At 50.6% G+C, this 11581-nt stretch overlaps 1 protein-coding gene across 1 annotated transcript in view; it reads left to right on the forward strand.

Moving 5' to 3' along the window:
* Positions 1 to 3184: 3184 nt before the first annotated feature.
* Positions 3185 to 11581, forward strand: part of CCDC180 (coiled-coil domain containing 180) — a 55350-nt gene continuing 46953 nt past the window's right edge. The window contains 9 exon segments of the mRNA XM_059073224.2: positions 3185 to 3357; positions 3359 to 3407; positions 3409 to 3440; positions 5038 to 5229; positions 7986 to 8074; positions 9166 to 9275; positions 10276 to 10404; positions 10503 to 10613; positions 10733 to 10828. Of these exon segments, the coding sequence (XP_058929207.1) occupies positions 3185 to 3357; positions 3359 to 3407; positions 3409 to 3440; positions 5038 to 5229; positions 7986 to 8074; positions 9166 to 9275; positions 10276 to 10404; positions 10503 to 10613; positions 10733 to 10828 (981 nt within the window).

The raw sequence follows: 11581 nt of genomic DNA on the forward strand, positions 1-11581 counted from the left end.
GTACGATGGGTTATATTTTTTGGTAATGGGATAATATACAGAAGTAAAAATGAATCACAGCCACATTCAAAAATATGTTTGAAACTTAAAAACATAATGAAAGAAGTCCAACATAAAAGGGTACATTCTGTATTATTCCATTTAAGTTCAGAAACAAGCAAAACTAATTCATAAGTTAGAATATTTGTTACCCCTGGGGAGGAGAGGGCCATGACTTGGGATGGGTACATAAAGGGGGCTCCTGGAGAGCTGGTAATGTTCTATTTCTTGTGGGTACTGGTTACCAGGTGTATTCCCACTGGATAATATATTAAGCTATACACTTATGATTTCCATACTTTTTGGTATGTGTGCTATAGTTCAACACACAAATCCTATCAGTTGGATCCAGAACTTTTTCTCTGGTTAGTCCCAAGGTCAGATGACATAGTGTTTGGTTCAAAACTCCGGAATTACATGGTTGAGATTCACATCCTGGATTTAATCACTTCCTATCTTGGAGATCTTGGCCAAGTTACCAACTCTCTGAGCCTCAGTTTCTTCATCTAATTACAGTACCCCTCTCATAGTTATTGAGAGTATTAAATCTTCTCAATAAATATTAGCTCTTGAGGTGGTCCTTGTTGGTTTTCTTTCTATGGACTATGGAGAAGATGGAAGAGAAAAGAAAAGGATGAGGTTCAAGTCAAGAGACATTTTCAAAGTGAAGACTGAGGGGGAAGATATGACGTTGAGGTGCAGGAAAAAGAGTCCAAAGGCTTTGCCTTCACTCTTTCCATTCCCTGTCTCTCACCTCCTTGCCCATCTCTCACACGGGAGGTGGACTCACCAGATGATCTCTAGCTGGTTAGTCTTTCCAGTTATAACATTGTAGAGTTAGGAGGGTAATACAAATGCCATCCAAAAGCCAAACACAAATTTCCATGTTTGATCCAAACTCAAATACAAAAGCCCAGAAACTTGGGAATTAAGGGAGGTAAATTCTCAGTGGTGATATTATGGGTTATTTTTATTTTCTCCATTCAGTTTTTTTTTTCTCTATTTTGAACAATGTGTGTTGCTTCCTCGGAACCCAGAAAGCATCTATCTGAGCAGGAAAAACACAGTTTCTGACTTAGAAGGGCCAAGCCAACAGGGCCTCTTAGACAAGACAGAGATCTCGCTAAATGCAAATAATTCCTGGACATTTCCTATTTTTTATTGCTTTTCACGCCTAACCTCACTTAAATATAATTTCTCTTTTTTCAGCTAAAATTAGTCCAATCACTTGTTACAATATTTCACCTTGTTGATAAAACCTGGGACCAAAGAAGGGGAATAAAAGGGTTTCTACTCACTGTTTCTTAATTTCTGAAACTAGTCTGGACAGAATGATCACTTATTCAAGGAAGTAGTCATAGGGAGCATTTACGAGCAATTGGGACAGGGATCCCTGCTGAGGGGAGGGATGCTCTGAGGAGTCAGGAACCCCACACCTATAGGAAACCCTCACCGAGTTCAGTGTCAGCCACAGGTATCTTCAGCCCTGGCCGTGCAGGACTCTGGGTGCGTGTGTGGGAAAGAGCCAACTCTGGGAGAGTCAGACCAGGACACTCTGGGCATTCGTGCATTTACCAGGGAGCACTCAGTGTGTCTGAATAATGTGCAGGACACTGCTGAGGGCAGTCGAGGCTGGACGAAAGTTAGGAGGGCACACCTGCCCCTCAGAAAACCCCTTCCAGCAGGATGCCCTGGACTCCTGCATTTGACAGCGACCAACGTACAAGCCCGTTCAGGGAAAGGAGGGGTGACGGGGTGAGGAAGGGGAGATGAGGGTCGGAGTGAGTCGGGGGGATGCTGTCACTGGCAGTGGCTGGAAGTATGGGTGGGTTTGGGGTGTGTGGAAACAGAAGGATCCCAGCAGAGGAGCAGGGTGAGGGAGGGCAGGGGCAGTGGCGGATGCAGGGAGAGTGAGGAGTTTGCTGCAGCAGGGAGAGTCGGGGTGGGGACCAGAGGCGGGGGCCCTCTGAGGCCATCTAGGGACTGTGGGCTGGGTTTGGTAGGGGCTGCAGAGCTGGTGAGGGCCTTTTGAGCAGGAGAGTGGGTACATCAGAGCTGTATTTTCGGAGGGTTATGCAGCAGTGGTGAGTTGGGTGAATGGAACTCAAAGAGTCACATAAATTAGCCTTTTAATTATAATTCCAGTCAAGCCTGAGGCCTAGATTCTGAGCCCTTCAACCTCTGTTAGTCTGAGAAAGAGATGGTCTCTTTTAGAGATGCTTTCCACTTCTTATTTATAGCCGTGTACTACTCTATGCTACTTCCCAGCAGAGATTGGTTTTAACCCAAGACAAAGAAGATAGGATGGTTTTTCTTGACCACAATGGCTCAGAGATACATCTCCTGTCTCCTGCTAGTTTTCGGAATATTCAGTGTGCTGCTCTGGATGCTCCTGCCAGCGCTGAAGTATCCCCTGCACAGAGAAACTGGCAGAAGTTTCACTACTCCACGAGGGGGGCTCCCGTCGCTAAGGGCAACCCACCTCCTCCTGGGAAAGTGCGTGGGGGCGGGGCCAACGGAGCTCCCGCCCCTCTGCGTTGCCTTGGAGACCAAGTGTGTCTAGTTGCAGTTGAGGTTGGACTTGAGTGGTACTTTCTGCTGGTGCAGGTGCGGGCGCGGCCGGGTCCCTGGGCGCAGGGCCTCCTGCCACTTGGCGGGGCTTAGAGGGCCTGCCCTGAGACTGCCCCTGCTCCTTGATCGGCTTGTGGGACAGGCGTGAGAGGAGCCTGCTCGGCTTCTCAGCATTCAGTGGGTGCCTGATGAGCGTGGCCGGAATCAGACCGCTTCCTCTCTCCACGTCCTCCTACCCAGGTATCCTTTGTTAGGCGGGGAGGGGTGCGGGGGAAGTCCTCGAACCGCGTTCTGCGCCCGTTGGGGGTTCAAGGCCGGGTTGAAATCCCAGCTGATACCTTGGGCATGTTGACTTTTCCCGGAAGAGCTTGAGAGGGTGAAGCACAAGCAATAGCTATTATTCTTTGTCCCCAGAGTCAGTCTCGGATTTGCGCCTGGCGTGGCTGGGAGAGCCGACCTTCTCAGTGAGTTCGAGTTAGGTTCTTGCCTGAGGTTTGTTTCCTTTTTGCTTCTTCGCACCCTTCCCCCTCTTCTTCTTTTAAGGTAAAAACCCTGAGGCCTGAGAGGGGCCCTGATGCTTTCTCCCAGGGTAGAGGAGTCTCAGCCCCCCCGGCCAGCCTGTCTGCCTGGGGAGCCTTGTCCTCGGGGGATCACTTGTCCTCGGAGGGGTAGGGGGAGGTTTGTCAGTATCCGTTCGGGTCTAATAGAGACCAAACCCCAGACAACAGTTTCCCTGCAGGGGTATCCAACCAGAGGCCAAGATATCCTCAGTGGGGAAGGTGACACAAATTCCCAGCGGGGAAAGTCTACCAGCAGATCTTTGAGGCTGAGGTAAGCCTGTCCTGTTCCCCCGTTTCCTGCTCCCCGCTTCCCTCCGGCCCCTGGAAACTTCCCTCCCTCTGAAGACTTCCTTGTCTGGAATCCAATGAAATAAGGGCTTTGAAATTGCTTAGATTAAAAATAATTCTTACTGGCTCCTGAAATGTAAGGATACAAAATTAGAATGTCTGTTTCTGAAAATTGGAAAATTAAAATTAAATTAAATTAAATTTCATTTAAATTACTCAGAAATAGCCAGAATTAGTCATTGGGTGTCCTGGAGCTTTTACCTAGCATGAAAGCATTTCTAATTTTTCTGTTTAAAAACTAGGTTGAGGGCTTCCCCTGGTGGTGCAGTGGTTGAGAGTCCGCCTGCCGATGCAGGGGACACGGGTTCGTGCCCCGGTCCGGGAAGATCCCACATGCCGGGGAGCGGCTGGGCCCGTGAGCCATGGCCGCTGAGCCTGCGCGTCCGGAGCCTGTGCTCCGCAATGGGAGAGGCCACAGCAGTGAGAGGCCCGTGTATCGCAAAAACCAACCAAACAAACAAAAAACTGGGTTTGATTCTATAGCAGTGTCTTAAAACCTACTTTTTCCCTGGTTAAAGTATCCCAGAGACCTTTCCGTGTCACTGCACATTCACGAACATCACGATGTTTAGCGGCTGCCTAGTTTTTGACCTAGGACTTTCCCTAATTTGTTAAGGTGATAATGCCCTCTTCACAGCCATATAGGTTGTTGGCATTGCCTTGTCATCTATAAAAAACTGAACAGATGAAACAATATCTTAAAAGAAACACACAGACTCAAACCCTTCCTTTGAAGTTCTGTACTGCTTATTTCAAAGGGATTTTTATTCCTACCTTGAGCCCTAAATAATGCTCTCTGTGGAAGGCTTGGAAATTATAATAGCATAAAGAAACAAATTACTCACATGATCCTGCACCCTAGAAGCAACCATTCTTAATGTTTGGGTTATTTTCTCCTTGTCATTTCTCCATGCATTTAAAGTTTTGAGAGTATAATGTATAATTTTGATTATAATTTTAATTATACTTTTTTTTTTTTTGCCCCTCCACGCTCCTCGTGGGATCTCAGTTCCCTGACCAGGGATTGAACCTGGGCCACAGCAGTGAAAGCCTGGAATCCTAACCACTGGGCCACCAGAGAACTCCCTTAATTTATGCTCTTAATTGATATATTTTATGGTATATCCTGAGCATTTCTTCATGTCATAAAAAATCCTTTGTAAGTCTCATTTTTAATAAATTCCTAACATACAACTGAAGGGACATACTGGGTTTACTCAACCAGTCTCCTATTGTTGGACAGTTCCATTTTTCCAATTCTTGTGATTATAAAAATGCGGGGATGAGCATCTTGGTCCTCATTAAAATTTCTTAAAAGCTGCCCTCCTAGAAATGGCTGAATGACTGATATGGGGAGGGGAGAGCCCACCTGCATGGGATGTGCCCTGGGGTTGCAGACCTCCCTCAAAGTGCCTTTCTGCTGGCCGGCTCCCACTTGACCTTCTAAGACAGCACAGTCAGCCTGGGTGCTGGGAAGTCTGCAGTTCTGATCTCCCTAACCTGGATCTTCCTGGATTTCGGTACAGCTGGTCCACTCCCTGGCATCCACCAGGAAGCGAGCTATGGAGCGTTCCATGGCCCCAAAGGATGGCAGGAAGCTCTTGATGAAGAAGATGGATATTCGTGGAAGGGAGATGTTGTCTCCTCGGCAGCAGAAGTGGGTGCACAGCCTACCCAATGACTGGGTCACAGAAAATCCTGTTCTCTACAGGTAGGTCCTGCTGTCCAGGCCACATCCCACACACTAGGGGTGGTCAGAATTTTCAAAAACTCAAAAAGAGCTCACATAAGATGAGTACCAGATAGGAATGAAGTCCCAGGTACCTCCCCTGAGAGAGAGAGGTAATAACACCTACTTTGCAGGATTGTTTGCTTCTCCCTCTCTTCGGCCCTCTCCCTCGCTGGGCACTGGGTATGCGGATCCCAACCTCCTGGAACTTGAGGCTTCAACAGTACATAAATAAGCAGGTCTCCCCAAAGGGGGGGAGGCTCTGACACCAAGGACGGGGCGGTGGGACAGGAGTCAGAAAGCTGTCTGAGGAGGGGCCTCAGCTGAGATGAGAGGATGAGGAAAGGAAACATGGAGCAGGGCTCTGAGACAGTACCGGCTATCTGTTCCAGAAGGCTGAAGAAGTCAGCGGGCCTGCGGAGAGGGGTGGGAGATGAGGCCAGGAGAGATTTGCAGGCCACAGTCCGTATTTTGGACTGTACTGAAGTGAACAGCTGATTTGCATTTTTAGGGCCTTCAGGTTGTGCGGTGTGTAGAATGTGGGGGGCTGCAAGGAAAGGCAGGGAGGCCAGGGAGCAGGACATCACAGTCCATGCAAACTCTGTGGGGACACAAGGTACTTCAGGTTTATTTTGAAGGCAGAACCCACGGGACTAGGTGACAGGTTGGGCGGGAGGAGAGGGCTCCTGAGAGTGCTAGGTCTCTGGCCTGAGCGCTTGGGTGGACAGCAGAGGCGCCATTCCCTGAGGTGGGAGCAAGTGGGGTTGGGACAGGGAGATCAGGAGTTCCTTCTGAACTTCCGAGTTCAGAAGTTGAACTTGAGATTCCTGAGCATGCCATTTCAGCTCCCTGAGCTTAGACTCCTCAAGCAGGGAGAAAGGAACGGAAAGGAAAAGGAAAAGTGCTTCCTCATGGGGCACTTTGGAGAATGTAGCTGTAGCTGGGCTTCCCTTAGGCTCGTCAAGCTCTGCACCAGCCATAAACCTTCTCGAGTCTGGGACTCTGGGACAGGAAGTCAGTCCTGCTGTATCTGCCTTTGTGTTCCTTTTAACCCCCACTGGAGCAGGGATGGACTGGGTAAAAGTCTCTGCCCTGCCCTTTGAGTTTTCCCAGGAAAAGGTCCCCTGAGTCCTCTGACACTCAGCACCCTGGGAAAACCCACTGGCCACCCAGGCACAGACTGGAGGTCAGCATTCTCCAGCCCTGTCCCTGATGCCCCATGCAGGGATCCAGAGGCACACACAGCTGGAACCTGACCATACTCCCTCCCACCTCCTGGGAGGATAGTCTTGTGCAGCCTGGCTGTGACTCTGGCTCCTACAAGAGTCCCAGGCCCCTCTCAGCTGATCTGTTTTCTATCAGACTCAGGGTCTCCTGACATCTCCCTGTGCTTCCCGAGGGTCCCCTCCTCCCTAGAGTTTAGCCTAGAACCACCTATCCTCCCCGTAACTGGACATAACATCAGTCAGGCGCTCTTGGAGCCCACAGGACACTGTTTGGGGAAAGGCACTTCTCATGGAGGGTGCTGGCGTTGTGCTGGCTTCCTGACCCAGACAGACAAGGCCAGCTCTGCTCTGGACACAAGAAGAGAGATGTGCTTATAACCTACCAGGCCCTGCCACCCTCAAAGCGACTGGGATCACTGACTCAGCATTGGCACCTCTCTGGGGTGCCTTGTCCCCTTCTTGAAAATTTGACCAGCCAAACCGGTCAACTTGTGCATTCATTCACACAGGACAGGACCTCTGGTGGATGGAAGAGAAACTCGGGGTACGGGTAGATCACCACTAGTGTAAACCAAGGTCCTAAGTTCCTGGGACAAGTGGCCAAGAAGGCAGAGCCGTAGCAGCTCCCATAGTCGGGGCACCTGGGCTCCAGTGGGGCCGCCTTAGTCCAGGGACACTTGGTTGACAAGGCTGAGAGACCCACCTCTGGAGGGCCAGCCTGGGCCCCATCAGCTGCCACCCAGGCCCTGCAGTCTTCCTCGGTGGTAGGTGTGCCATGAGGACTACATAAGAAAAAGTCCGGAAAGTGCTACACGTGTCAGGGCCCTGAGGAATGGCAGGCGTCACTGAGAACTGCTGCGTTTCCCTGACGCTTGCCCCGTGGACAGCACATTAAGGGATTTTTATTCCAAAGCTGAGGTCATGCTCACCCACCCGGTCCTCCCTGCTGAGATAGTTTGTCCTGGGATCCCAGCGCTCTCCTCTCACACCCAGACCCCATGAGCCACGGACCTTGGCGTCACATGCAGGGATCTGGGAATCCCAGTGCCACTTTGTCCAGTGACTTCCCTCCCTTATCCCCCATCCTGGACAACAGGGTCACCCTGGCTGCCTCATAGGATGGGTTGGTGAAGAAGCAAATGAGGAGCGTGCTGAATGCTTAGCCCCAGTCTGGCTTTCCCAGGTTGGCCAGGCCCCTTGTGGCCCTCAGTTTCCACATGTGGAAAACGGCTCCTGTCCACCACTCACACTTGTTGTGCAGCCAGAATGGAGCAAGACCCCCAAGGGCAGGCCCCAGCTTCTCATCTGAAGACTGTGGTGTCTGCTGGCAGCAGATGCCCAGGCAGTGTTTGTTGGGGGCACATCCTCAGGGCATTTTGGAATCAGTGGGCCCAGACTATTAGCAATTGCCAGGGTCTCTCCGGAGACCCAGAGCTACGGTGGAGGGGAGCAGGGCGGGGCGGGGTGGGGGTGGGGAGTGTTGGTTATTGTTTTCCTCTGCTTGTGCCTCAGGGAAAAGAAAATAGCCAAGAAGGAAAAAGCTCAAGAGAGTGAGAACAGCATTGCTGCCAGAGAAGTGCGGGGCCTTACAGACACCGTCGGTGAGCCTCTGTTCAGGCGTGAGGACAGGCATGGCCTGGGCCAGAGAGCACTCTGTTGGCAGCTCCTGGAAGCGCTAAAGTAGAAGCACCTGAAGGTCCCGCTCTTCCTCTGCTCAGCATCTTAGAGGGCCTTCCCCGGAGCCCACCTCTCCGCCCCGCCCCTCTCCCCTGGGCCTTTGCCTCTGAAGCGTTTCCCCTGAACTTCCCCTGAACTTCCCCTGAACCTTCTCCCAGCGCAGGGAGCAGGCGGGGGAGGAGGGGCTGCCTGCACAGTCAGCATTTCCTGATGAAACCATTTGGTAAAGGATGTAGCTTGCTCTTCTGTGATTTCACAGGAGGGTTTTTCAATCTACATTGTCTTCCTTCGTATCACATTACCCTGGTTTGACTTTATCCAGATATGGAGGCTCTTTTTCTTTGTAATTAAAAAAGTAATACGTGCTCACTACAGAAAAAGGAAGGAGATAAAGCAGAAGGTGAAAACTCCGCCTCCACAATAGCACGCTTTCTCAGCCCAAGAGTGCCCACCGCCCATGAAACCACATAGTGCCCCAGGTCCCACCTGTATTCAGAGGACGGCAGAGCGTGGGGTGAGCTCACAGACCCTAGAGCAGAGGGCCCACATGCCAACCCCTGCTGAGCCTCTGACTGCCTTTGGTCTTGGACCCCCACGCCTGAGTGTCCTCACTTGTAGGATGGGGCCGGTATAGAACCTGCCTCTTGGCTTCATCCTGAGGAGTAACTGATTTAGGACAATACCTGGTGAATGGTAAGTGCTGATAAGTGTTGGTAATTCTTATCTGTGTATGTATTTTCTTCTATAAAACTTTTTTTAAAAAACCCTAAATGTTCCTATCCTATACATACCACTTGGAACTTTCTTTGAGCATTTAACTGTATATGCAAGACTTAATTCCCTACAGCACTTAGGGATCACCTTCTTTTTCCTTAAGTCTCTGACACTGCTGGCCTGCTTTGGGGGGCCATCTCCTGAACCCAGGCACTTGCTGCCTTGCTGTCTTTTCCTGGGTACTCTGACCTCACCTTGGAGCTCTGAGGGCAACCTCATCACCTCCGTTGTTCTCCCCCAGTTCCTGAGAGGATCAGCACCATTACCCTTCAAAGGCGAGGGGATTACAAGAAGAGGGGCTGTGAGCGTGCTCTGGCGAGCTTTAAGGAGGAGATCGATCAGATTGGGATGGTGAGAACTCTCCCTCTCGCTTGCCTTCTGTTCCTGGGCCATTCCAAGGGGAGGGTGGACTCCGCACAGCGCCCACCGCCCCTCCTCCCAGGTCCTCAGTGGCTCACCAGGTGTAGACAGAATCGTAGTAGCCATGTTTGGATGGCTTGCTACAAGTTCTGATTGTGAGCAGAACTCTATATGTCAGGTACTGTTATAACCTCCAATTTACAGGTGAGACCCAGAACGTCCTGTCTGATTTGGCACATAAGGGCCAAGTGGGAACTGGACTCTGGATCTGATGCTAAAGCCCAGTCTTTGAGCTCCCTGCTCAGTCCTACAAAAAAGGGGCCAAACAGCCTGACCCTTAGGCACTACCCTCAATTGGCTCACTGTTCCTCTTCAGGGACCTCTAACCAGACTAATCCCTGGAATATTGCCTAAATGAGACCCTTCCTTTTTGGGTCCTCTCTGGGCCCCGGATCACACTCACCACTTTCTCCCTGAGTTCCCTGGATTCTGGGAGCTGGCCGTAGACCCAAAGCACCAAGAAGGTGCTCTCCCTGCCAGCTTATCACTTTCCTAATATATCCCAACTGGACTTGAGCTCTGCTGTCACCATGAGCTCAGTGGCTTTGGTCACACAACCGAACTGAGCCTCGGTTTCCTCATCTGAAGTACTCTTGGAATTATTTCACTGGCCACTTCTTTAATGAATATTTGTTGAGCTCCAACCGTGGGCCAGGCATAAGGTCAGCGCGTACTTTGCAGGCTATGATGAGGACCAAGTGAGTCTGAGGACAAGGGCTCACGCGTGACGTGTGTCCCGAATAGTGCTGCCCTAGTGCTCTGGCTGTGAACAATTAGTAAATCTGAACTCTTTAGGTCTAAGTAAGAGTTACTATTTTTGAGAGAGTACCACAGCTGGCACTTCCCTACTAAAGGGTTGCGGGGGGTGGGGGGGTCCTTCCTGTCCCAGGGGTGTTGATACCATAGCCCTCGCCCTCCTGGCCTGTTTTAGGAAATGGAACCTCTCATCTTGGAGCCAGGAGCCCTTCTTTTAAAAAAGCTGGCCGAGTCTGACGAAGACATCAACAATCTCTTTGAAAAGGTGGAAAACGACAGCCACCTTGAAGGCTACACCATCCAAGTAGGGGTCCCCTCGTGGCGGGACCCGCCCCACCTGCGTCCTGCTCCTCTCTTCCCTGCCACATGTTCTCCCAGCCTGACCCAAACTTCTCGGCACAGACCCTGTTGGAGCTGCGGGATCAGGTGGCCGAGAAGTTCCTGCTCCAGAAGCAGGAGATCAAGGAGCTGGACAAGACGCTGCACTCGCTTGAGTTCTCCCGGGCAGATAAAGTGAGTTGGCCTCCAGATGAGCTCTTGGTGATTTTCACTTGTGGGATTTGTGAGTCATCACCTGTTTTTAGTTCTCCAGGAGAAGGGAGTCCCTCACTGTGGTGCCCTGTCATTTCTAGCTAAAAAGTGTGTTGAAGAAATATGTGGAAATCATAGAGAAAACTTCCTACCTCATGCAGCCCGACGTGTACAGGCTGATCAATAACGAAGCCATGGTGAGTGGTTTTCATGTGCAGGGGATGAGCCCGTGGGATCAGGACCCCAGGATGCCCTAGAGCCTTGGTCTCAGGAATGGTGGGCTTCTCATAGATAACATTTCCAAGTAACTCAGGTTGGCTACTTGAGTTCAGAACTAGAGTCTTTGTTAAGTATATTCAATAGAAATCTCTCTAGTACATTTTATATTTCTCTGCCATGTTCATCCCAATTAACCTAATACTGTGTCGTCAATGTGACCAATGCTAATTTTATGAGCACCTACGGGGCCGTGTCTCAGCTACCATGTGCAATGCTATGTGCGCTACGAGACAGAGGCATGATCTCACAGCTGTTGTGGTCTCAGGGTGGTGTGTGCACTCATGTGACCTCAGCATGCTCCGTATGCCTGGTTTTTCTAGTGGTTCTTGTCTTGCCTCCTGCTTTCTGTCTATTGCTGAACCATGCCTGCTCCTCTGGCTCTGTCCCCACTGCTTCTCTGTCCACACCCTCAGCCTCCTCCAAATGCTTCCTTTGGGATAAAAAAAATACAAGAAAATCAAGGTTGTTCATGAAAGGACACTTCTTTTGGCTAATCAGAGGTACATTCTCTTGCATAGTTTTCTAGGTCCTGCACAGGAAGCTGGGCTTGCTGGTTAATGGGCCTCCTGGCAGCACGCAGGGTGGAAGGAGTACAGTGTTCAGAATCACAGATGGGCTCCAGCCCAGGTCTGTGCCTTGGGGTCCTGGACAGACAGAGAGTGAGCACAGAC

Source organism: Kogia breviceps, chromosome 8 (assembly GCF_026419965.1).
Source record: "Kogia breviceps isolate mKogBre1 chromosome 8, mKogBre1 haplotype 1, whole genome shotgun sequence".
In the NCBI taxonomy this organism is placed as follows: domain Eukaryota; kingdom Metazoa; phylum Chordata; class Mammalia; order Artiodactyla; family Physeteridae; genus Kogia; species Kogia breviceps.